This window comes from Thermobia domestica, chromosome 11 (assembly GCF_964235325.1).
Source record: "Thermobia domestica chromosome 11, izTheDome1.hap1.1, whole genome shotgun sequence".
NCBI classification, from domain to species: domain Eukaryota; kingdom Metazoa; phylum Arthropoda; class Insecta; order Zygentoma; family Lepismatidae; genus Thermobia; species Thermobia domestica.
In genome coordinates, this window is record NC_137464.1 from 159,170,112 (window position 1) to 159,196,135 (window position 26,024).

At 37.1% G+C, this 26,024-nt stretch overlaps 1 protein-coding gene across 3 annotated transcripts in view; it reads right to left on the reverse strand.

Moving 5' to 3' along the window:
• Dnah3 (dynein heavy chain 3, axonemal) overlaps positions 1-26,024 on the reverse strand; it is a 567,072-nt gene that overhangs the window by 369,973 nt on the left and 171,075 nt on the right. For all 3 annotated transcript variants that reach the window (XM_081731270.1, XM_081731268.1, XM_081731267.1), the window contains exon 15: positions 16,973-17,111. In XM_081731270.1, the coding sequence (XP_081587396.1) occupies positions 16,973-17,111 (139 nt within the window). The remainder of the gene's footprint in view (positions 1-16,972; positions 17,112-26,024) is intronic.

Genomic DNA, 26,024 nt, shown 5'->3' on the forward strand with positions numbered 1-26,024 from the left:
AAGGGCGCCGATTTCTCTGTAATTTTTTTTTCTGGGAGGGCATTCAAATGCAGACGATATATATTAGGATTTTAAGGCAAATTGCATTCAAATTATGCCAAATATTGTATATTCATAAATACAAAGGGGGCCTACATGAGCTTTGGGGGGCCCGGCCCCCTAGGATCGGCGCCCTTGCCTTCTTCCTAGTTAAGCAAACGTAAGCAGATGATTTATTCCCTTCCCCTGGTAAGCAAAATTGTTTTTGTTTCTCAAGATTTGTTGTGTTTCGTGAAATAACAGCAGGAATTTCCAGATTACTTAACCATCTAAATGAATATTTTCACTTAGAGCCATCCTGTCGATTCGCTTTGCCTAGGACTAAAATAAATTAAGGGTCAATAATGAAAGAGACATGTGGATCGAAGATCTTTCTTTGTTCGAACTTTGATTTTTTCAAATCCATGATGGGAAATTATATTATGTGTACAATTTTTGAAATTAATAGTATACAATCGTAAAAATATCTTACAAAACGATGGTTTATTGCAAAATACTTTGACTCAAAGAATAAATTACAAGTAATAAACTTGTTACTTTTCCTGAAGAGTCTAAGTCTTGAATGAGACAGAGGCTCTTCAGCGTAGTGCTTGGAAAGATTGCCTCACTTGTTCTACCTTCCCGTGATTCAGCCTTGATTCGACTTGATCCTAAACGGATTATTCAGAAGTCGAAGTAGGAAGATGTTTCCCATTTTTCCAAACACTCTTGGTCGATTACAATCTGCCTCACTTGTGAGGGGACAACCCCATGCCGTAAGCGTCGGTGGACTACCGATAGGCAACTAGCGACATGTCCCCAAAAATTGGTGGTCCCGCAGCCAAAAATTGGTCCCACTTTCGCTTTGAAAACTATACCACCACTGGCAGAGAAGCGACGGAACGCCAACGAACCACAAAATTGTTCCCCTAAAATACGTTAAATCGCCTTTGCATTAAGGTGAGTCTACAAACATTTTTAAAAAAAGTAAAAATAAAGTGCCCTGAGCTGGGCGTGAACCACCAACCTTAGGGTTATTAGGTGCGCGTTCTTCCGAATTCGCCAAGGAGGCGATTGTGAAGACACAGCTTGTAGAGTGATAAATCGTTAAAGTATTTTTAATATTTCTAATCAGAGTGCTCCATTAACCGTGTATATTTGACGATAACTGTTTGGAATCAGATCAAATGCACTTGTCATGTAATTTTATAACAAAATGGCAAGCGTCTATTTACTTTTTTCATAGTTCTCCCATATTCACTTGCTAGGCATGGATAAGCTAATAAACAAACAAACCAATAAATAAATCTAAAACCTTATAAAAATGTTTTCCCAAAATTTACATCTAGCAAAATCATTTGTTGGTATTCCAGAACTGCAAATTCACCTGTTTTCATAATTTACTTCCATCGTAGTTTTGATATGAGAATGATGTGTCTGAAACTGTAACACAGGTCATTAAGACTTTTTTTTCTTTTTTTGCTTTAGTCAGATTTAGCAGTTTTACTTAGCAGTTAGTCAATTTGGATCTGTGATTTCAGAGTTTTAGAGATTTCCTTAAATTTTTCATTTCTACAACAGTTGGCAACTAACACCATTAACGTCTCTCTTTTGATATTTCCATAGGCAATGGCTTGGTCACTCCCAGTATATTTCATACAATGAACTACGGTGTCTTACTCCATTAATCCGAATTACATTTAATATCCAACAACTCTGTACATTTTCTCTTAAATCTGCAAACTTTCTACTAGGTTAAAACTGAGTATTTTCTATTTCCTTCCTTTCTTGCTAGAACGAAAGTGTTCTTTAGACAACCTGAAATGATGACTCTATATTACATTATGTTGCATAGGGCATTTTATGTAGCATATCATTTGACAGTTGGACACTTTCTTCGTATATTGAAAGCAACAGGGATTAAGTCCTTCTACACTTACATGAGAAGTAAACAAACTCTTTTTAATTCGTGGAATTGTGCCAATGCACTAGGTCCAGAGAGTTTTTAATTTAAGATTATTATTATTATTATTATTATTATTATTATTATTATTATTATTATTATTATTATTATTATTATTATTATTATTATTATCATTATTATTATTATTATTATTACTGGATGCAATTAGCTAAGGATAGAAGTCAGTGGAGAACTTTTCTGAACGCGGCACTGAACCTCCGGGTTCCATAGGCCATAGAGTTAGTTATTATTATTATTATTATTATTATTATTATTATTATTATTATTATTATTATTATTATTATTATTATTATTATTTTATTGACTTAGGTTTTCCTGAATATTAAGCAATATTTCACAAAAAGCTGGTATTTTTAAACAAATGTGTTCGATATCAAGTTTTCATAAAGTAGTCACTCTCTCCTATAAATAATTTCAGAGGGACCGCGGTGGCTCAGTGATAAAGCGTTCACCTTTGGTGCATGGGATCCTTGGTTCGACCCCAGCTCGCACCAAGTGAATTTTGTGGTGGACAAACACCATGTGCATGGGTTTTCTCGGGGTTCTCCCGTTTTCTCCCACTTTCTTCATTTCACCATTTCATTCATTTCTCATCATCACCTTGTCCTTTAGCCTAGTCGGTATAACCATGGGTCGTAAAACTTAAAGATTTGATCTCAAATAATTCCAACCCAAACAGTTGCAGGAAGTATGTCATTTCGAATAAAACAAACTACTCTATAAAATTCTGAGTACTGTATTATTATTTTTTAAATATACAGTTCTAGCGGACCTTATTTCTAAATCGAAGGGTAAGAAGACTAAATTCACTCTTATTATTCTAGATTAATTTCAATTGAAGCAGTTAAAATAGTTGGGTAAAAATTAGAAAGCCATACCCTATATTCCAGTGTGCCACAACCGGATAACAGGCACACTGGCGTGCCCAGCAAATTACAAGAATATTTGTCGAGTTTATTTTATTTATTATTATCAACGATTCTCCCATGGATCAGCTGTCTGTATACAGTTAAACAAACAAGTATCACGTTGAGGGAATGAGTGTAATTATTTACTTTAATAGTAATAGAAAGTATATTTTCTTGTATTTTCTACCGGGAATAACTGCATCCGGTCTAGAAAGCTGGGGCTAACAACGAAGGAACCCGATGTGCCAAACACACACCACTCTATAGTCATGAGTGCCACAAGTCCTTTTCTACGTCTTGGCACCCTAAAGGTTGTTGCCTTCAAAGAGAGAGAGAGAGAAATAACTTAAGTCTATTGCACTTCCATGCTTAAATAAATACATTATGTAAATAACTGTTTCGTTTTCTGTTTCTATTATTATTATTATTATTATTATTATTATTATTATAAATTTCTTAGGAAGTTGACTGCCATGTGTATGCACACTGCTCTCCCGTGCAGCGCCTCGTGTATGATTTTCCATACATAAACTATATATTCCAAGTTTGTTGTGTTCGTTCTATAGGTGTGTTTGTAATTAGATGCATATGGCGTAGAAGTCAAAATTTAATGTCCACGCTACGTATATGCAAAACCATAGACAAAGAAATTTATGAACAAAGACATTTATGGCGCTAAAACAAAGGGCAAAAATAAAGAATTACTGGCGGATTGTTGCCCGTTGTGCACAGGTATTAACGGTTAACAGTGTTAAATTTAAACACATAGTTTTAATTAAGCACGAATTTAACTTATAGAGTACAGTGCGGAAAGGCTGAGGAGTTTGCTAGGATCGTTACAATATCGAACCCCGTAAAATGTACTGCAAACCTGTCCGCAAGCCCCCCGTAATGTTCAACAGATGTTGTGTATTAATGCTCATTTCAATGCAAACCTATATAGACCTACGCACTTCAATACTAAACGAAGGTGCAGAGACTATTCATGAGTTCCAGTATTAAACTCTCTCACCCAATGTATTCTCCTAACATGTCTCCCAGCGATTACAATATTTTTTGGTATCTCAATCACTTCCTAGTAGGATAGCTTTAACTAGAGACCACTGATTAACCTGGTATTGGATGTTTCACTTTCTTACCTTTGGAGTTGACAGTCATGGGTTGGACTTTTACACGCAAATATCTAATATTAACAACGTTTCTTCTAGAATTTCGTAATATTGTATTATTTCTTTGTATTATTCATTAGCTTGGTTAGACTTGTTTAAACACTTTTCTCTTTGCACCTATTCCTTAACGTTGGATAAAAATACACTAGCTCTCACCGGGAATCAAATCCAGAACCAATGCACTTGAACCATTTGGCCACAGCAAGGAACATTTAAAAAGAAGTTTCGATTTTCTTAGGAAAATTGTGATTGGGTGTAACATTTAAAAATATATTTAAGAATGGGTGCGGATGAAACGCACTGAATTTTCTCGCTCGAATTTCTTAAACTGACTCGTGTTAGGCTGCAGCTATTACTGAAACATTTATTTGGGAAATGCGAATAAAATAATGTGTTTTAGAAAACTTTGTTCGAAGCAACTTACGTCCAAAGTAAAGTACCCATTCGTCATATTTCTGTTAGAAATAACTTATGCCATACATTAGAATTATTAAGCAGATAATTGTATGTGAACTATGAGCAAAAGCGTCTGAGTACTTTCTGAGAAAATCGTTAAAAAAGTCATCCCCAAGAATAAAATATCCCTTGTATATCTTTTCAGGACAAACGAGTTATGCTATTTATGAAATACGAACAAAATTGCCAGAGTAATTATCGACAAAATCGTAGGGTAAAACTTGCTCCGAAAAGTAATATACCACTTCTAGCTTTTTAGGATGATGGAATTATACCATATCGTTAGGTTATTTATGTAACATTTATTTATGAAATATGAACAAAATTGGGTCAGGCGTTAATGGGAAAATCGTCGAAGAGTAGGCTAAACTACCTCTTCTGAATGTTTACAGGACGAACGAGTTGTGTCATATTGTCAGGTTATTAATGATTCATTTATTTATAAAATGTGATTGAGAAAATTGTTCAAAAAAATGCATCCCATACAGTAAATTACACCTTACGTATTTTTTCAGAGCAATGATTCATACTATATTTGTAAAAATACAAACAAAATCTTTACAGCCGTTTTTGAGACAATTTAATGATTTTAAATTTTCATTCATCAGTAAACTACCCTTATTTTTAGGTGTCGGAAGATATAGAATTCGAAACGATAGTGTTATGAACACAAATCTCCGGGTGTAGATGAAATTCCGGCTGAGTTAATTTTAGCTGGGGGCGAAAAATTGTGGAACAAGATACAAAAACTCATTCTCCTTATATGGAACAAGGAAGAATTGCCACAAGAGTGGAAAGAATCAATCATTGTTCCAATTTACTAGAAAGGCGACAAAACTGTAATAATTATCGAGGCATTTCTCTTCTATAAACATCCTATAAAATCCTTTCAAATATTCTGTTAGCAAGACTGACCCCATACGCAGATGAAATTATTGGAGATTATCAGTGCGGATTTAGACGAAATCGATCAACTAACGACCAAATATTTACCATTCGCCAAATACTCGAAAAAAAGTGGGAATACAATACCCCGGTACATCGACTATTTATTGATTTTAGAAAGGCTTACGACTCGGTTAGGAGAGAAACATTATACAACGTCCTTACAGAACTTGGAATACCGAGAAAGCTAATTAGATTAATTAAGATATGTTTAAATGTATCCCAAAGTAAAGTCCGGGTAGGAAAATTTTTGTCCACGAGCTTTCACGTCGAAAATGGCCTGAAACAAGGAGATGCGTTGTCGCCATTATTATTTAACTTCGTTCTGGAATACGCTATAAGAAAAATCAAAGATAGCAACCAGGGCCTACAGTTGAACGGTATTGACCAGGTTATGGCATATGCTGATGATGTAAATTTAATAGGGGATGATAGGAGAACAATAGAAAGAAATGCAGAGATCTTATTAAACTCTTGCAGGGACATGGGTTTAGAAGTAAATGCAGAGAAAACTAAATACATGGAAGTGCGTCGGGACCGGAATACAGCAAATTATGGATGCGTTAAAATATTAAATAATACTTTTGGTAAAGTGGATAGTTTCAAATATCTAGGATCAATATTGAGAGAGGGAAATCATATTCACGAAGAAATTAAATGTCGACTCAAAGCAGGGAATTCGTGTTACTATTCGGTTCAAAATCTCTTGTTGTCGCGAATTCTGTCGACGAATTTGAAGCTTAAAATATACAAAACGATTATTATGCCTGTTGTTCTGTATGGCTGCGAAACATGGGCACTTACTCTGAGGGAAGAACATAGACTGAAAGTATTTGAGAACAAGATCCTGAGACGAATATTCGGACCCAAGAGGAACGGGAATGGGGAATGGTGGAAACTTCATAACGAGGAACTACACAATTTATATGATCTACCCAACATTGTTAGGGTCGTCAAGTCTAGGAGGCTTAGGTGGGCGGGTCATGTAGCTAGAATGGAAGAAAGTAGAAATGCTTTCAAAGTCTTGACCAATCGGAAGACCAATCGGAAAACGACCATTAGGAAGACCTAGGCGCAGATGGGAGGACAATATTAAGATGGATCTCGCAGAGATTGGAATACAAAGTAGAAACTGGATGCAGTTAGCTAAGAATAGAAGTCAGTGGAGAGCTTTTGTGAACGCGGCATTGAACCTCCGGGTTCCATAGACCATATAGTTAGTTAGTTTTTTAAAAGTGTTATAAAAACTTCATGTCTAGAATTCGGTCCACATACGTCGAACAGTATGGCCTCTATTTGAATACATGAAAAAGCGTGACGAACCGACAGACGAACAGATGGACAGACATCAAAATTACTTTTTCGATATGTGGGGGCGTGAAACTTGAATTCATTGAAATCTCGAATTCGATTTTTATCACTATTACTACAATTTCTTCTTTCGTCGCTCGAACTTGAAAACGAATAGGAATACAACGACACGTAAGGTGATAATTTGTAATTCCCAAAATTTAATGAGTTAAGTTTAATGTGTTGCCGTGCTAGAAAAAAAAGCTTATGCCTGTTTGTTATATCATTTTAATATCAGTTTTTCACGCTACTATATAATGTAGAAATATGGTATGATTATCGTTCATATTCATGCTATCTTTTGGAAATATTCGTGTTCCGCATACATAGATCTGTATAATTTAACTTCGTTCAACGAAAACATTCCTTACACAGACTTATGATTGCATTTTGAAATCGTGTTTCTGTCGTCGTTAGAATTTAGTAAATATAAGCATAACACTCAAATTAGTTTTTGACTTTTACAGAAAACCAAATTTCTGTTAAAAAAAAAAGCCCAAAAGAAAAAAAAAACTGCGGCTGACTTAATCCCCACCCTCCTTGTGCAGTGCATAATAAAACGCAAGTGTTATATAAATTATCCCCTACTCTCATTCATTGCCGCTAGCGCAAATTATAGATAAAATTTTTAAAAAAATCATTCCTATAAATCAAAAAGGCCATCTAATCAAAGTAAATAATTTTAAAAAAAATAAAAATTAAAAATAAAGTAATTGTTTTTAAGCACTCAGGTTGTTAAATATATAATTTGCTTGTAGTTTACTTATTGTATATTGTTTGTTTAATCATAATACATAATACTCGTAATTTTAATCTCACGTTAAATTCTTAGCCGTAATCGCTCGTAACTTTACAGTGTATTACAAAGATGTTCACCCTCGCGAGGGTGGCCCTCTCGAGGGCATCCTCACCCTCTAGTTCCCTCGTCCACAGTGACGCGAGGGCGAGGACAAGCCTCGATGGCGAGGGTGAGGGTGCGCGAGGGCGAGGACAAGTTTTGGCCGCGAGGGCGAGGACAAGCTTCGATGGCGAGGGTGAGGGTGCGCGAGGGCGAGGAAAAGCATCGACGAAGAGGGTGAGGGTGCGCGAGGGCGAGGACAACTTTCGGCAGCGAGAGCGAGGGTGCGCGAGGGCGAGGACTAGCTTCGATGGCGAGGGTGAGGGTGCGCAAGAGCGAGGACAAGTTTCGGCAGCGAGGGCGAGGGTGCGTGATGGCGAGGACAAGCTTCGATGGCGAGGGTGAGGGTGCGCGAGGGCGAGGAAAAGCATCGACAAAGAGGGTGAGAGTGCGCGAGGGCGAGGACAACTTTCGGCAGCGAGAGCGAGGACTAGCTTCGATGGCGAGGGTGAGGGTGCGCAAGGGCGAGGACAAGTTTCGGCAGCGAGGGCGATGGTGCGCGAAGGCGAGGACAAGCTTCGATGGCGAGGGTGAGGATGCGCGAGGGCGAGGAAAAGCTTCGACGAAGAGGGCGATGGTACGCGAGGGCGAGGACAAGTTTCGGCAGCGAGGGTGAGGATGCGCGAGGGCGGGGACAAGCTGCGACGAAGAGGGCGAGGGTGAACGAGGGTGAGGGCCAAGTGTTACTGCGGGAGCGAGGGTGCACGATGGCTAGAGACAACTTCCTTCAGGAGAACGAGGGCACGCGAGGGAGGAGGACAAACTTCCTTAAAAGCAACTGTTTTGGAGTTTGCTGTTTGACCTCTTTTGGAGAGAGGCAAAATTTAAAATATCATCTGCCATGTCCCCTAGATGAAAAGTTAGTGTCACAGCAAGGTTATACATTAATCGTATTTTGCCTTTCAATTAATTGCAGTAGACAATTTCTCGTGTGTGCGTACATAATTATTAAAAATAATAATGCAAATAAGAATAATATTTGATTTTTCCCATGAAAATTTCCGGGTAGAAATAGCGCTACATTAAGAAGTAAGTGTGCCTCATTGTTGCCCTCCCTGTGTTGGAGAGGTTTTAGATAAGAAGTGTCTACTACTCTCAGGGTTTGCCCAAGTGGACCCAGCCCGAAAAAACCCGGTGGGTTTTTTCGGGTTGGACCCACCTGAAAAAACCCACTTTAAAACCCACCTGGGTTTTTGACCTATTTGTTAGTATATTATTGGTACAACTAAGGTGATCGCATTGTAAGTGATTTTTATCAGATTTTAGACATTCCTTGGGCAAATTAGAGGTTTTCACGTTAGGGTATACAACAACATTCAACATAAGCCCTTTATAAAGCTCTGAATGTGCTAAATGAATTTAAAAAAAAAAAAAAAAAAAAAAACTTACCTTAGCTTGAGGTAGTTATAGAACAAATTAATGTATGGATTATGGTTATAGCCTTTTGGAGTAAAATAAGCAATTTTGTACTTTAGAAAATATTTTCCGTTAATAGTGTGCTCGTCGACTCGGCGACACCGAGGGACGTTATCACTCATACGTTTGACGGGTTTAAGGTCATATGTGCCGGTACTAATAGTACATATGTAAATACGTTAGTAAAACTATTAGTATTAATTCTTACCTTTGATGTAAAACACAATTGGTTAAACAATAACAGTTTAGTTCAGTCATTTGTTGCTACTCTTCAAATAAGCATTCTGTAGAGTCAACACCAGCAATAGCGTAAAAATTCTTTTCAAATTTAAGAAGCTTAATGCTCGGGGTTACGAAGACTATGTAACGCTTACTATTTCAAGTGCTGAGTTCAAATTTCCGCACTAGTGGAAGTTTTGATGTACACGCCGTGAAAGAAGTGCTCGAGAAATTCCCGAGTTAAACCGCAGAAAGATCGGAATGAATACTTCAATAATAAAACTATTTATTTTACGCTTAAGCCTTCCATACGTCCCGTAAAAAACGGAACAGTCCCGTTTTGGGGCCCGAGTGTCCCGCGTCCCTGTAAATTTAGTCGGGACAGGGAAATGTCCCGTATTTTAACTCCGTTCCATTTCTGCTATCAATATCAGCTTATTCGAAAAGTGAAAAACAAAAAATTCTGACATTGCCTGGGAATCCTGTAATTAGTGAATATACAGTACGCTGTTGCATTTAAACAGTTTCGAGGAAGTTATTACACCACCCTGTTCGACTTGATAGCGAGCGAAATTTGCAATGCTACTTTTTCCATTGAACTTGATGGAAACTCGGATACTCTCCGGAACATTAAAAAAAAAAAAATAATAATAATAATGGCTTTGAGTGTTTCTACATTTACAAACACGGGGGAAGATGGCTGACCTTTTCTCCAGCAACACATTAGGTAAGTTAACAAGAATTATAATCCTTTTCAGAGGCTAGGGGCTCAGAACTGTGCTTTGGTCCAGGTCTTAGAAAAATGTAAATCTGGTCCTGTCAATTACACACCACGACACAGAGAGAAAAATAAGCTTTTCATCAGATTAAACTGACGAACGTAATTTTGGCAAATACATCAATGTAAATAAATATTGCTAAACGCGCGAAGAATATTGAAGGTAGATTGTACCACTGATTTAAATAATTTGCATATTGTTTTCCTGTAAAGCATTTTTATAGCACATCATAAGTTTTTAGGCATCTTCAGTCTATACAATTAATTGCAGGGTACGAAGAGAGAAAAACAGCTGCTGCTTAGTGAACTTTCGCCTGTTATATTCTTGAAAAAAAATAAAAATGAAAACTTTTACTTTTAGTCTCTTTTTAGTTATGACTGCTATGCTCAAGGTGACGGTGATGATGAGAAATGAATGAAATGACGGAATGAAGAAAGTGAGAGGAAACGTGAGAATCCCGAGAAAACCCACGCACAAGGTGTTTGTCCACCACAAAGCTCACTTGGCGCGAGCTGGGATCGAACTAGGGACCCCATGCACCAGTGGTAAACGCTCTACCACTGAGCCACCGCAGTCTATTATAATTTTGTTCATAACCAGACTATAGTTCAGTTCATTGTGTTAGAAAGTTGAGGAGTGGGATCTGAGGTGTCCCGTATTCTCATGGAGAAAATATGGCAGGTTTATTTACGCTGGAAGATGTTAATTTCATTAATTGTATCTTTGTTCTAAATCAATAGACCCTTTTGGTATTCATATTTGGCGAACGTCAGTCAGGCTTCTGAATGACTTGATCTATATTTGTTCGTTTGTCTGCCGAGCTCCTTCATGGCTAAGCGGTTAGTGTACGCGTCTTCGGCGTGGGTGACCCGGGGTTGCTTCCCGGAGAGAGCTCATGTGGTTCGGATTCCACTTTAATCAGTAGGTCCCGTCTCATATAGCCTCGCTGCTGAAAGGGACGTTAAACACAAAATCAACTCAACTCGTTTGTCTGCCTGTACCACACACACTACAAGGTACAACTTTCGGCCTTTTAAGTTAAATTTTTCACAGTACAAGAAGAGACACTCTAAATTTCCTGTAGATTTTGGCGGCATACCAACGAAAAATATCAAAATAGCGGCCATTTTTTCAAAACAGCGAGTATCTACGCTACGAAGCGCAATTTTCAGTCTTTTAAGTTGAAATTTTGACGGTGGAAGCACAAGATATGCTAAATTTGCATTTTAGATTTTGTCGGCGATCGAATGTAAAATTTCAAAATGGTGGCCATTTTGTCAAAACAGCAGTGAGTAGAAAATTGTTGCAAGTTGTGGCAATGACAATCTTGAAATATAAATTACAAATATAAATCACATTTTAACATTTTTACCCCAAAGACATTGAAATATTTCGAAAAAACCCGATTAAACCCGAAAAAACCCAATTAAACCCGAAAATACCCGAAAAAACCCATATGGGCCCAGGTGGGTTGGGCTTTTTCAAAAAAGCCCGGGTTTTTTCAAACCCTGACTACTCTGTCATGTTTAAAGAGTGTTGGTAGACAGACAGACAGTCACTCACGTCATTCAGCAGTAAATGACAAGAGCGCTGATATCTGAACAAACAGAATCAATGAGAGAACTATCAGAATGCAGTAGATCAGATGGAGAAAGACTTGATGGAATGACTTTGGTTCATAGATGGCCATTTTGCTCTGGACTCTCTCGGACTCGGGCTCATTTTTTTCAACTGGGCTCTCGCTCATTTATTCCTTTGGGAATCGTGCTCGGGCACACTTCCCTCAGTTGGACTCGCGCTGACTTATTTCATTGGCGCTCGGGGTAGCACTTAATTATTGAACCCGAAAACGGTTGAGCGCGAATGCCGAGCTAGCGAGCGTTGGGCTCGTGAGTTTGGATGCCCATGAAATGGGCTGATTAATAGCATACATCCTCCTCCAATGTCCACCACTGATGAAGTTGTTACAATTAATCGGAATTTTTAACTTTTCATAGTTTCGTGACAACCCAAACTATTATCTGAATCGATATTTGTTAAAATAATGTCAGTCACTATTGTATCGATTTTCATTGTTTCTGCTTTTATAATCTACGTGGGTAGAGCTATCATTTAGTTACAAAATAAATAATATGTTTTTTCTTGTCCTTAAATAGAAATATCTGACACGTTAATACTGAAATTTTGTTAAAAGAGCTGCTTTAACAAAATAAATTTAATAAGTTTCACAAGACATAAGTTGTTTATGCAGCCGAAATTTGCAACTGTTGACTGATTGCCGTTTAGCGTCCTCTTTCGTCGGCGAGGCTATATGAGAAGTGGACCTATAGGTTTAACGCGGAATTCGATCCACTGTCGTTCAATGTTCTCCCACTCGGAATTGTCCCCAGGACCCCATGCACCAAAGGTTCGCGTGCAAGCCAGTGAGATAGGGTTTGTATGTTGTGTTGTTCAATGATTTTTATTAGGAATAAAATACGTTACAGGATGATATACTGATTGTAAATATTGCAGTGCAAGTATTGAACGATTGTGTGGTAAAAGGAGAAATATAAATTTGGACAAATTAAAAAAAAAGGCCTGAAAAAAACTGTAGGATATATGAAACATATAAAACTTAGGAAAAGCCACTTCAGCAAAACGAGCAGGATTTTGTTGTGGGTAAACAGTTTAATCATATTATTATTAATTTCGCACAAATGTGCCACACATCATAGCATGGGCGGCGATTAGGGGGGCAAAGGGGGACAGTTACCCCCCACTGTTTTGAAATGACCCATTAATATCGCTATATAGTTTCATTTGGAAATATAAAGTTTTTGTATGTATTAAGGTTCATAGAATGAAAATGGTGCCATAAAATATTTGCCGTTCCGTGAGTACGTATTAGTTGTCTTCCCGTGCAGTTAAGAAAGCTACAGGAGTTGCGTTTTAATTGCCACGAAAAATGGCTCAAAAATTAACCTATCCAAGTGTACTTTCATATTCATTTCTTCTTACAAGGGCTCGATATGTTAGTCAGCCGCTTTGGAACTAATTGAGATAACATTTCGCAGAAAAAGAAGTCCTTCATAAGCAGTGTTTCTTTCAGAAACAATGATCTGGGGGGGGGGGCACACTTAATATCCCGGGGCGGCACAGCAGGTACTATTCTATTCATTATTATATTATAGACGTAGAAGTTTCCTCTTCTGGGAGGGAGCGATCGCCCCGATCGCCCCCCCCCTGGATCCGCCACTGACGATAAGGAAATAATTCAACAAATAGGATGCTCTGATCCTCACGAGGCCTCCTCACCCTCAATGATATGAGGGCGAGGGTGCGCGAGGGCGAGGAAAAGTTTTGAGCACGAAAGCGAGGGCGAGCGAGGATAATGGACAACCCCTATCGCGAGGGCGAGGGTGCGCGAGGGCGAGGACAAGCTTCGATGGGGAGGGTGAGGGTGCGCGAGGGCGAGGAAAAGATTCGACGAAAAGGGCGAGGGTGTGTGAGGGCGAGGAGAAGCTTCGACAGCGAGGGTGAGGGTGCGTGAGGGCGAGGACAAGGGCGAGGGTGCGCGAGGGCGAGGACAAGCTTCGATGGCGAGGGTGAGGGTGCGCGAGGGCAAGGACAAGTTTTGGCCGCGAGGGTGCGCGAGGGCGAGGACAAGTTTCGACAGCGAGGGTGAGGGCGCGCGAGGGCGATGGACAATTCCATTCGCGAGGGCGAGGGTGAACGAGGGCGAGGGCCAACTGCTACTGCGAGGGGGAGGGGGAGTGAGGTTGAAGTAAAATGAACATCTATGGTGTATTATAAAGATTTATAAATTATTTGTTTTAATTTGTTTTTTTTATTCATTATCTTTACGGCAAGCACTTTTCTCTTCCCCAATATCTTTTCAGCGGCCGGTGAAAACGGGAACTGCTTATATAGTTTATAATGACCTTTCGTGGGTGCTAAGAGCCACAAAGCCAAAGTTTAAAGCAAATGGTTAAAAAAATGTCGTCTGTTAGCAATCCAAAATAAATCGTCCTATTCCCAATAAACCCACAAAGGTCGGTCATAATTTCTTGCAATTGTGGATATGAAAAAAAAAAAAAGAGAGGGAGAAAGTCAATACTCCAAAAAGAAAAAAAAAACACAAGCACACACACACACAGACAAACGATAATTTGACATCAGCTTTTTCCTTTCTTCCTTTTTTTCACGACAACAAGCATCATTCGATGTAACGTCATGTCGATATAACAAGGGGTAAACTTGGGAAGACTGTCAAGGTCGCGTATGTTATTTTTCCTGTTCTTGACACACAAATCCGAAGTGAGTTGTCTGCTGTTCAAGAACGGGCAGGTAACATACAAGACCATAAACTGAAAACAATAACTGTTTGCAATAGTACACGTATTCTAATACTGAATAAATACGTCGATTAAAGGATACTATCAATAAGTTATTTTCTTATTATACTGTTTCGGTTCTTATTAACATCAAAGTTATACACTTCCAATAATGTTTTGTTAAAAAAAAATGGGATGGGATAGGATGGGATTCGATGTGGTGTCAATAAAATATCCATGAGTCCGCCACTCTATCCACCTAACCACAGAGGCTACGTTGTGTTTGTTCTCTTTTCTTAAGAAATAATCTTCATAACCATGGTGCGTATCGGTTCGAACCTTAACATAAGAGTTTTTCTGTTTAATTCTATATTTTCGTACGACATCTTAGTTACAGAAGCTAATTTATATTTGGCAGGCAATCTACACACTAGGTTTTAACCAATAAATGCAACCTTTTAGTTCAGTATCCAGTTCCTTGATCCATCTTCTCGACTTCCCTACTGAATTCCCTCCGCAATCGTGCTGTACTACTGAAAAAATCCCTAGAAATCATCGTTGCCAGTATACACAAAACAGAGCATAATTTTGTTTTTTGTTTATATTTTTATTATTTTATTATATTTTTTGGAAATATCTCCTTAGATGGATTGCTCTCTATTATCTTCACATACTAATAACTCAATTTTACCCATAAACATAAGGAAAAAGGAATAAATACGGAAAATCGTGAGTTACAGTATACGCGCAATTTTTTTTTTTTTTTTTTTTTTGCGCATGGGAGTACATAAGCAATTACACAAAAGTAAACTCCTATGAAGACTTCGTTTTTCCGTTTCTTCTGTGCACTGTTATGTTTCCTGGCTTCAGAACTGTCAATTCAGAGTTGACAGCATGCTTCCTAGATTCTTAAAACACATCCTAAGTTGGTCAACCATGATTTAGTTGATCCCTTAGCTTTAATCATCTCCTAAATTGCTTTGTAGAGTGACCATTTTTCTTCGCAATTTCGTAAAAGAAATATTTTATCTCTTCTTTAACATTTCTTCTTCAGCGTACAATGAAAAATCTTTTTGGAAGTTTTTTTTTTCAAATGTTTGCATTAATTAAAAATGTATATAGCTAGCCAATAATTTTCTGTGAATTTTGGAATTTGGAATTAAATTTGTGATCGTTTCTGTATATTAATGAGTCTAAAAGAACTAAATCAGTAGTTTCCTTCTTTTTCTGTTGTTACCTTAGTTTTATATTAGATATTATTAAAGGAATATTCACGAATCCTAATATCTACCTAACATAAATATTTTACTATCATAAATGAATCAATGTTATCCATGAACATGTAACACCTAGTAAGCTTACGAAAAGTTTTCTTTGAAAATTCCTATTCAAAATGATGGAAGACATTATTGCCCACAAACACAGCCAGAGGACTGCCAGTGGTTAAACCATTCTGAAAGTTTACATAAAATAAAATTATTTTGAATTTGAAAAGCCGATATACTTCCAGTAGAATGATTTGGCCATGGCTATGGATAATTCTCTGCCTCAATTTATGTCCAATAGTCATTCATTAGTGTAAACAGGGATTTTTGAAGAATAGTCTTTTGAGATTAGAACTTCTTGAAATTTTCCTTTAACAACATCCACCGTAACATTAAGCTAATAACAGAGAAAGAAGAAAATAACTGATCTAGTTTCTTTATATTCATTAGATACAGAAAAGACTTTTAAAAATGAACACAAAACTTCATAGAAAACCACTGCGTGATTACATATATTCCTTAAAAATTAAAGGGAATTTTACAAAAATCTTCCGAAGGGGATTTTTGTTGTGCTCTGAAGAAAAAATACAAAATAAAAAGATAACCTATATTTTTGAAATTGTGAAGAAAAATAGTTATCCTTCATAGCGACTTAAGAAGTGGTTAGAAGAGATGAAAGACCGTAGCACCCGACAAAATAAGAATCGAAACAAAAATGAAAAACGGATCGATCACAGAACTTTCAATCAGCAAACAATAAACTAAAAATTACTTTTAAAAGATTAGTATTAAATATTGCGTAAAAATGGCGAAAATTAGAAAAAGACTTCAGAATATAAAAAATATTTTGTGGATCGTCTACAAACCAATGAGATTTATCAAGTTTTATTCTCCTGTAAAGAAAAACGTATTATAGAAAGACAACAATATGGAACGTATCAATCAAAATTAAAGAACATATAAGAGATGCAAAGAACGAATACCCATCTTCCGATATCGGAATGTTTAAAATATCGTAATCAAAATGAAATGATCAAAACAATGGGTATATTTAAATCCAACAATAATAATACAAGAAGTTATTTATAGTCATTTTTTTGTTAAAACATATATTTTTTAAAACTGGGCTAAATTTGAACAGGGATCAACTGGACAACGGCTAAATCAAAACTCTTGATGTGTGTTAGGAAAGTAAAAAGTGTGTGACTAACTTTCCGCAATTATGTCATTAACCAGAAAAAGAACTTACCTCAGCCTCTTCTCTCGCTGCTTTAAGATCTTCAAGTAAACTTTCCACATACGCCACTGTTTCTCGCATTTCTTCAATAGTTAACATAGGAGGATCTTTCTTCTTCAAAACTTCAAGCCGTTTCACATATTCGTTAAGTCTGCAATGACATACGTGAATTACGTTTAAAAACTGCTAAAAACAGTTACTGATTCTTATAAATATTAATTCCTGAAAAAGATTGTATAATACAGCAACTGTTTCTTTACTGATGCTAACCTATTAACGAAAACCTTTGTGGTTTAGGTCACAAACAAGAGTCGACATTCTAAACAAAAATTTCAAACTTACAAACGATTGCGAGGAAACAAGTTCGCATTTTCTTTTTTCTTTTTATTTTTTAAAAGTCAATTTAAACTAAATAACAAAGAACTAGAACATACTGCTTATTTTCAGAAGTTTTTCCTTTAGTACTTTCTCTCTTCATTCTCAAGAGACTCTTCCTTTCCAAGCAAGATTCTTAGAATTCTCAGGCTCTCGGCTGCTTCTAAAACCATAAAAAATAATTGTAGCGTGTACGTGAGATTTTACCACTCGACTCTATACGCATTTGTCTCGACAACTTCGTACAGCTATGGCTTTTGGGTTGAAGATACTGAGGTGCCACTTGATCGTTTTCAAAGGTAATTAATTAATAGGAAACACGGCCTTGATTTCCGAAGGAAAGAAGAGGGTGCATGTAGCTTAGATGATAAAGATGTCAACCACGGGAACTTTCTAGAATTCATTGTTCTTCTTAATGACTACGATCACACTTTGTGAGCTATCATACGAAAAAAGTTATTGAGCAAAGCAAATCTTTTGATGAATCTAGAATAAAAGAGGATGTGAAAGGAAGTGGAAGGGAAAAACAAATAACATTTTTAAGGAAGAGTAGAATAGAAAAAAATATCCGTATTATTAAGAAAGAGATACAGGACATAATTTGCAATGAAATTAGAAAAACTAATCAATTTTCCGTGCTACTGGATACGACAACAGATGTCTAGTTTTGATTAGTGCGTAATAGTAATTCGATATACTTTGGATATATTTTACCCCCTGGGTCACGAAGATATATACGTAATATAGCAAACTACGTATATTAAATACCAGACGTAATATAGCAACCATGGAATGGACCCCTTTTAGAAAATTTTCCTGACTGAAGACCTTAGGTTTTTCTTCACCGCTATTTTGGCATCGAGGGACTAAAAATATCAGTTGAATACGAGTAGTGCAAATCAAAGGCGTACACATGGATAAATAAATTGATTTTACAATTGATAATAATTTAGATCAACTTTAAGTCTAAAAGAAACCGATGAAATGTCACTGTTAATATTAAACAAATTGAAAATAGTGCGGAAAATGTATCGGTGTCTATTTGCCGATACCGATACGGTACTCCCAAAAGTGGCCGATATCACCGATACCGATACCAAGATATCGGTACATCCCTAGCCTTTTCATGTGATTTATCTATCACTGTTTCCAAAAATGCTAATTTATCACAAATCATGAAAACTACACAACTCAGTCGTTGTTGCTGATAGCTTGAAAATGCATTTAGTTCACTGATTTCAGGCAGCTCAGTTGAGGGTCCCAGAATATAAGGGATCTAAGTTGTATATGATCTTTCCAATAAGATTTATTTATGTTTAGAAAAGGACTCTCCGCAGCATAATATGCAAACTAGAAGGTGAACTACATCGCAGTCCACTCGAGGATCTAGCGATGAGTGGATTGCGTCATGGTTCACCTCCCAGTTTATATATTTGACTCTGGAAAGTCCATTTCCTGGGCATAAATAAACTTTATTTCAAAAGTCAGTCAGACCTCTTGACCTCCGAAGTCCTTAATTTACGTTTGCTGTAGATGTTTTATTGAGTGCAACGGAATTAAACCATGTGGTTTTGAAACTTACATTATGAGGGTTTAAATGGTCTGCAAGGATATTTTTGTATTAGGAATTTATACACTACTGTTCATCAGTCAATTAATCTGCATAGAATACGCATATGTAGGGATGGGCACGAGTCGAGCTAAAACTCGACTCTACTCGAAACTCGAAGCGAATTCGAGTCGAGTCGAGTCAAAGATAACTTTCTCGAGTCGAGTTCCGAGCCGAGTCACTGCTTTGAGGTCGAGTTTTATAAATGGCTCGCTCGTTCAGCTCGTTTTGAAACTATTGCCTGATTAGACTGGAAAGAGAAACCATGAGAAATGTAAGCAGTGATGTGGAATATCTATTAAGTTACTCACAAGATGATACTTTAGTGTTGCTCGCATCTCGTCTCGTCCCGATTAATGAGACGACAATGAATTTTTATAATGAGACAGCCTCAAATGTCGTGAGCACCAACATAAGTATATAATTCTTATCATCAAGACTGAGACCTCCACGGTCGAAGTTTTGAGCCCAAGCAGAAGCCCAACCCGGGTAGTGATGTCAACTGACTCAGCTCGGTTCAACTGAGCGAACAGCTCGAGCCGGCTCGATTAGGATGAGCCACTGTCTCGGCTCAGGTGAGCCATGGGCTCGAGCCAGCTCGGTTGGGTGAGTTGTTGCCTCGGCTCGATAGTGAATGAGCTGTGAGCCAAGCTGCTCGAGCCGTTGTCAACTCTAAACCCTGGCCGAACAGTTTTGAACATGTTTGGCCGGCACCCTGTAACTTTTAACAACTTTTGGCTCGAGCCTGAATACTTGCTCCTCCGGAACTCAAACCCAGAATCTCGTGAACGATGTCCTTGCCTCTTAGACTTTACGACTACCGCGGTCAGCAGTCAACTAGTTTTTGGTATTCAGATAAAAACCACCTATCTTTCATGTTTTTACGCGGTGTTGTTATAATAATAATAAGTAGTAGTAGTAGTAAATATCATTGATATTAATTAAATTGTCTATGCAGGATACTTGAAGAAAGTAATTGGAACTACACACAGCATTTAGCTCGATTTGGCTCGTTTTAGCTCGACTCGACTCGAAACTCGAGTCAAATTAGAGTCGAATTGGAGGAAATTTTTCGAGCCGAGGTCACGAGTCAAGATTCAATGAAAATTCGCTGGAACTCGCTCATGGCCATCCCTACGCATATGTAATAAATGCCTCATTGTTAGAAGCAGTGAGCCCTCCTAATGGTTCAAGGTCTGCGCCTCCACCAGCTTCTCAGTCCGACCCTGGTTTGATCCAAGTGTTCCTTTTGGCTTTTCCTATTTGTAGAAGTTTATTAGTTGGTATATTAATACATGAACTGTGCTATACTTGTTAAATCGGAGTTTATCTCACTATTTGAACATAACATGGATCTGTCTAAAGATGGAAAAACTGATAGTAAGCAAAAACAAATAATAGTAGACGACGAGATTAGTCTTATGAACGTCGCCGGACCTATTAGAGGCGACCGAAGTGAACTGTTTTCCGATTGTGATAAGGACGTTGAACTGATTACCCAAAACACCGAGTCTATAATGTTAGAAGCCCCAATAGATTTGTCAAGACCAAAACTGTGTGAAATTGTTTATAAAAGTGTAAATGATAAGATGAGGCAAAGGATTTTAAATTCTATATTTAGGATCCAACCGTGGCAGTGAATCGAGTATTGCACATCTGCAGGGGAAAGCTCACGACCTTCAAACAGGTTTTTCCTTATCTCACTCATTGCCACGAGGTTATCAACCTACTGAACAATATAAAAACTTTTCTTTAGGGCATGGTTTTTAAAACAAAACTAATGCTATTCCTTTTAAATCGGATAAACTAATGAACTCAATAGCCATAATACTTTTTGAACGGATGATTGCGAATTTGTCCTTTTGTGATGGACATAATGAAGCTTTATTATTCGAGTGGCTGCTAGATTTATATCAAATTGTAAAAACAATGTTGCATTCTTTTAACATCGTACTAATTGCTTCACTGTCTAGGAACAGGAGGCACTTTAAAACAAATTCTTTTAGAGTGCGTTACTAATAATTGTGAGTGGCATGGGGTTACGACTCGAATACGAGAAGCTTCAATTTCAGACAACGGATTACGTGTAATAAAGCAGCATTATTTAGAACGCTTGCAAGACAGGGATGAAAATATAATGAAATATTTTGAACACGTGTGTGACTGTTATTACATATTATTTAGTGAACATGATTCAATCCTCATATTCTATTACATATTGGGAGGTATGAATCCCCGATTGCGTCATGATCTTTTCCGGTATTCTTAACCAGGAAGTCTTGAGGAACTAAAAGATAGGCTACAGACTTATAACCTCCAGCAGCAATCAGTGTTATCTTATGAACGTAAGCTTTTAGAGATCCCTCGACAAGTGCGAATTAAGTGCCATCTTTGTCATGGAAACCATAAACTAGTTAATTGTCCCCATAGACTGCAACCTATTCACAATAAAGGTGTTTGTCAAGAGAAAAAAAAACTTATAATAACATCAGTAGTTTTAAGAAAGAAAGTATGCGGACATTTAATGATAAAATGGTGCATCGTCCCCTCGCTGTTTTTGTTAAAGCAATTATGTATGAAAACCATGTTGAACGGGCAATTGATACTTGTTCGACCGTTAGTTTAATCGACAACGCACTAGTAAAATTGTTGGAGAATAATAAACAAATAAAAAGAAAAAAAGAAAGTTTTGTTGGTTTGGGTATAGACGGGAGAACAGTGACTATTAATGAATCTGTGGAAATACCTATCCGGATTGACTCTGTTACTATGAATATTACATTTTTCATTCGCCCTTATTTGTATCCAAAACTTATATTGGGTATTGATGCCGTTAAAGCTAATCATATGGTTATCGATACAGTGAACAACGTAGTGATAATGAAGGGTGGACAAATGCGTGCCCCTATATTTTATAAATGTTACGTCCATTAAGTGCCGACATTAATGAGTCTTCTTAGTCTTTTGTTAGTGGACCTGTCCAGCGGAACCGGAGGGAGGGAATAGAATTGTTTTGGCCCACGTCTAATGTGGAAAGGCGGCTCGAGAGGGAGTTCACTAATGGAATCCAGGGAGAGTTCACTAATGGAATCCAACCAGCATCACCAGCATCGAAGTGGTGTGATGCTGAGAAAAGACAGCCCAGTGGTTCATGCCATGGTTGACAGTACGAATTCAGCGAGTCGGTTCCCGGTAGCGGGATCGAGCCAGGAGTCCGGTCTTCAGAGGATAGCGACCGAGGAGTCGTTTCCTTCTATTGATGGCACCCAGGCCTGTACAAAAGGGGAGCCACCTGCTGTAGATCCTAAATTGGATAATTCGGAAGGAGATCTCCAACATTATGTAGAGCAGTTATATGCTTCGTACTTCGACGATGTTTTCACGGAAAAGATAGGCACAGTACATAACTATACTTTAGATATTCATGTACAAGATGAATCACCAATACGGTTAAAACCTTATCCTTTGCCCCATCAAGATCAGAAAAAGCTTGAAAATTTTTTGGATAATTTATTAAAAGATAACATGGGCATCCCCTGCCTTTTTGGTGGATAAAAGACGGGAAATAAAAGACTCGTAATCGATTATTCTAAATTGAATAAAAGGTTAAATATTGTTTCTCAGCCTTCTATTATGGAGGACGTTCTTTCGGCTTTAAGCAAAGGAAAAGTGTTTTCTGTGGTCGATATGTCTTCAGCATATTCACAATTATTATTGTAAGAACGTTCTAGAAAATATACTTCTTTTGTTACTCATCGCGGTAGTTACATGTATCGCAAATTACCTTTTGGATTAACAATGGGTAGTTATGCTTTAATGGAAGTACTTAATAAGTTATTGCATGGTTTGAAGGATGAAGGAATTGAATATTACTGTGATGATATAATCATTTTTAGTAAAACTGTAGAACATAAAGTTTTGATAGAGAAAGTACTTACTATTTTTCGTAATAACGGGATCACAATATCACCAACTAAAAGCTTCTTGTTTCAAACTAAGATAAATTATTTAGGATTTGTAATTTTAGATAGAAACTTGGAAATGGACCCTAAAAGAATTGGTTATACGAAATTTGCCCCCACCAAAAAATCTAAAAGCTTTAATATCTTTGACAGAATTTCTGTGATTTTATGGGAAGTTTGTTGAAGAGTTTAATGAAATCATCTATCCTATACATAAGTTGCGCAGTATACGGACAAAATTTGCTTGGAAATCGGAACAGTAGGCCTCTTTAGACAAAATAAAGGAGTTGTTCGAAACTCAGATTGTCTTAAAGTTACCGGAATTAGACCGGAAGTTCATAGTACATAGGAGTTCAGAGAGGAGTTATAATTAGAACAATAGGAATAATCAAAACACTACCGATAGAATCCTTACAGGTGCTTGCACTAGAAGAACCAATCCACTACCAAATACTAAGAGAAGCTGTAAAACGATGGAAGACAAATAATGAAACTATAAAAATAATAGAGATTCTAGGTACAAATCCGAACAACGAAGATGAACTAAATATGTTGATAGAAAGAAAATGGCAGGAGGAATGGTACACCACAACAAAAGGAGAAAAGCTCAAAGAATACATACCAACTATCAAAGTAAGGAAAGAAATTGGTGAAATAAAGAAGGAAACTATGGAAGCGCTGTCGGGACATGGACCCTTCAAAACACATTTGAAAAGATTAAATATTGAAAATGACGAAATGTGTTCATGTGGAGAAATCCAAACACCTGAACACGTAATATGGAATTGTGAAAATTACGTAACTAGTGAAGAAATAAGGAATCTCAGAGATGAACTTAGTGATGAAGATTGGACTAGCTTACGGCAGGATAAAACAAAATTCGATAACTTTCAAAAAATAACAGAGCATATAGTGAGAAACCTATGGAATGAACGAACCCAACGAAGAAGGTAATTGAACAAATAGCACTTTGAAAAGATACAATTAAATAAAAAACAAATCAAATTCTAATAGAAACAATCTTAAAGTTCTGGCAAACATCCAGAACTATAGTACAAACTTACGTCTCTTTTTATTTATTTATTTATTTATGTCGTTTTTATTTCTATAACCCCTATTAACATTGTGTGTGTGTCAGTGTTGTGCGTGTTAGTGTAATAAACACATATGAGAAACAGTGTGATAAAAGCTTAGAGAATCATAGAAGAAAGAAGAAACTACAAGACAGTTAACACCAAATGAGAAGATGTTGTTTTTTACACTGTGTTTTGTTTATCTTTTTCTTTTTAAATTTTTACTTTTCAGGGTGGTTAATGCGCTGCTTCCCAATCATTTATATTATGTATTAATCAATTATTTTCTTTCTTCTTTCAGGTTATTTTCTGCATGTAAAAGGTTAAATAAAGCAAAATAAAACAAACAAACAAAAAAAGAGAGAGAAATATAAGGGCATGGTTTTAAATATTAGGTGCCATGCTGAAAAGAAATGTGCCTCACCTCAATCTGCTGATAGCCCAGTAAATAAAGGACCGCGAGCTGAAATAATTTAGAAAAAGCTGAAAATTTCAGGATTTGTTTTTCATGTGATCTTAAATGAAATATCAAAAGTCCCCTAAAATCCCGTGTGCGCTTCATCCTCAAAATGGCGGCCAAAGATGGCGGCCGTCCGGAATGCGCATGTCTCCCGATTTTAGCTTGTAACTCTGAGACTATTTAAGATATTCCAATTCTGTAAAAGCACTTTTGTTCTAGAAGCTCTAATCTATAACTTTTCTTAATACTTCTTTCTCGTAAAGTTTGACACAAAGCCACCATTTTCCATTAAAGTATAAAGTGATACATTTTGAAAGTCCTGTTCTTGGATTGGTAGTAGAAAATCTCCAAAACCGTTAGGAATTCGTAAACAATGCTCGGAATAGTTTAGATTGAACATTTAATTAGCTTTGTTTTAAAAAAAAGAATCATCCAAATCGGAGTACAATTAGTCGAGAAATTCGACGTTTTTGAAAATATAGGTGGACAGAGCTGCTTTCTTGTCACCCAATTGTCCATACTGTGTTCCTTTAAATCTTTTTTCTTTCTTTTTAGTAGCAGAAATAAAGTATATGTATTCAGTAGACTCACCCTTAACATCATTGGCGTAACAGCTGGTAGTCTATATACTATTATATTCTAAACATACATAAATTTTAAGCTAATGTGGTTCATAGTGGTATGAAAGTAAACAGCAAACCCCTGCCTTCTTATCTCAAAGAATGAAGCAAACAAGAAAAGAAAAGCAGATCATGTCTAAAAATAGAAGCATCAACAATGCATTCGTATCGCGTCTACCTAGAAAGAAGCAATTCCTTCAATGGAAAAAGTTACTCCGGATGATCCACAATTATTAAAATGTTTTGTTGAAAATGTAACTAGAAGTAAGAAAGGTGATTCAAATATGTTATCTCGGGCCGGGCGGGATATTGGCTGGCCCGGTCTTATCTTTTCCAATTAGAATGGAAGTGACTAAAGCCTTAGAAAATTTCTGTGAAAAATGGTCGTCAGCATGTGGAAACTAGACTTTTCGGTCAGGAGACAGATGATCAAGACATCAGAAAACTTTCTGATTGGCTTAGTCTTCACAACCCGTTTGAACAGTCCTATCAAAAAGACCTTCTAGTCAACACTGCAACTGGCTTAGTAACTGGTAAGAAAGTTAACTGTGATAGGGCGAAAGAATAGGGTCAAAATCACTATCTCAAATGATAGGTAAAACCTTTGGTAGCGTAGTTCTAAAAAGAAAACAAAAGGTTGTGTGTCTGCGACAAGCAATACAATATATTAATATTAGGAAGGAAGCTGTTAGCATCAACTCACTTTGGTTGTTCAGCCGAATTGCTGCGGTATTGCAATCATATGAATAGATGCATGAATTTTTAAAATATGAACTAGCACCTTATCCTCCCTCTTTGTTTGATGAAATTTCAATTAGAAAAACTAGAAAATCTGTACTTGTGGACATTGTAGGACCTATAGACCCCTGTATGAAAACTATCAGAATTGGGTTACGTTGTAGACGGTGGTTTCTTACTTCATGCGGTTGTTTGTCCGATATTAACATATGCAAATACATCTGAAA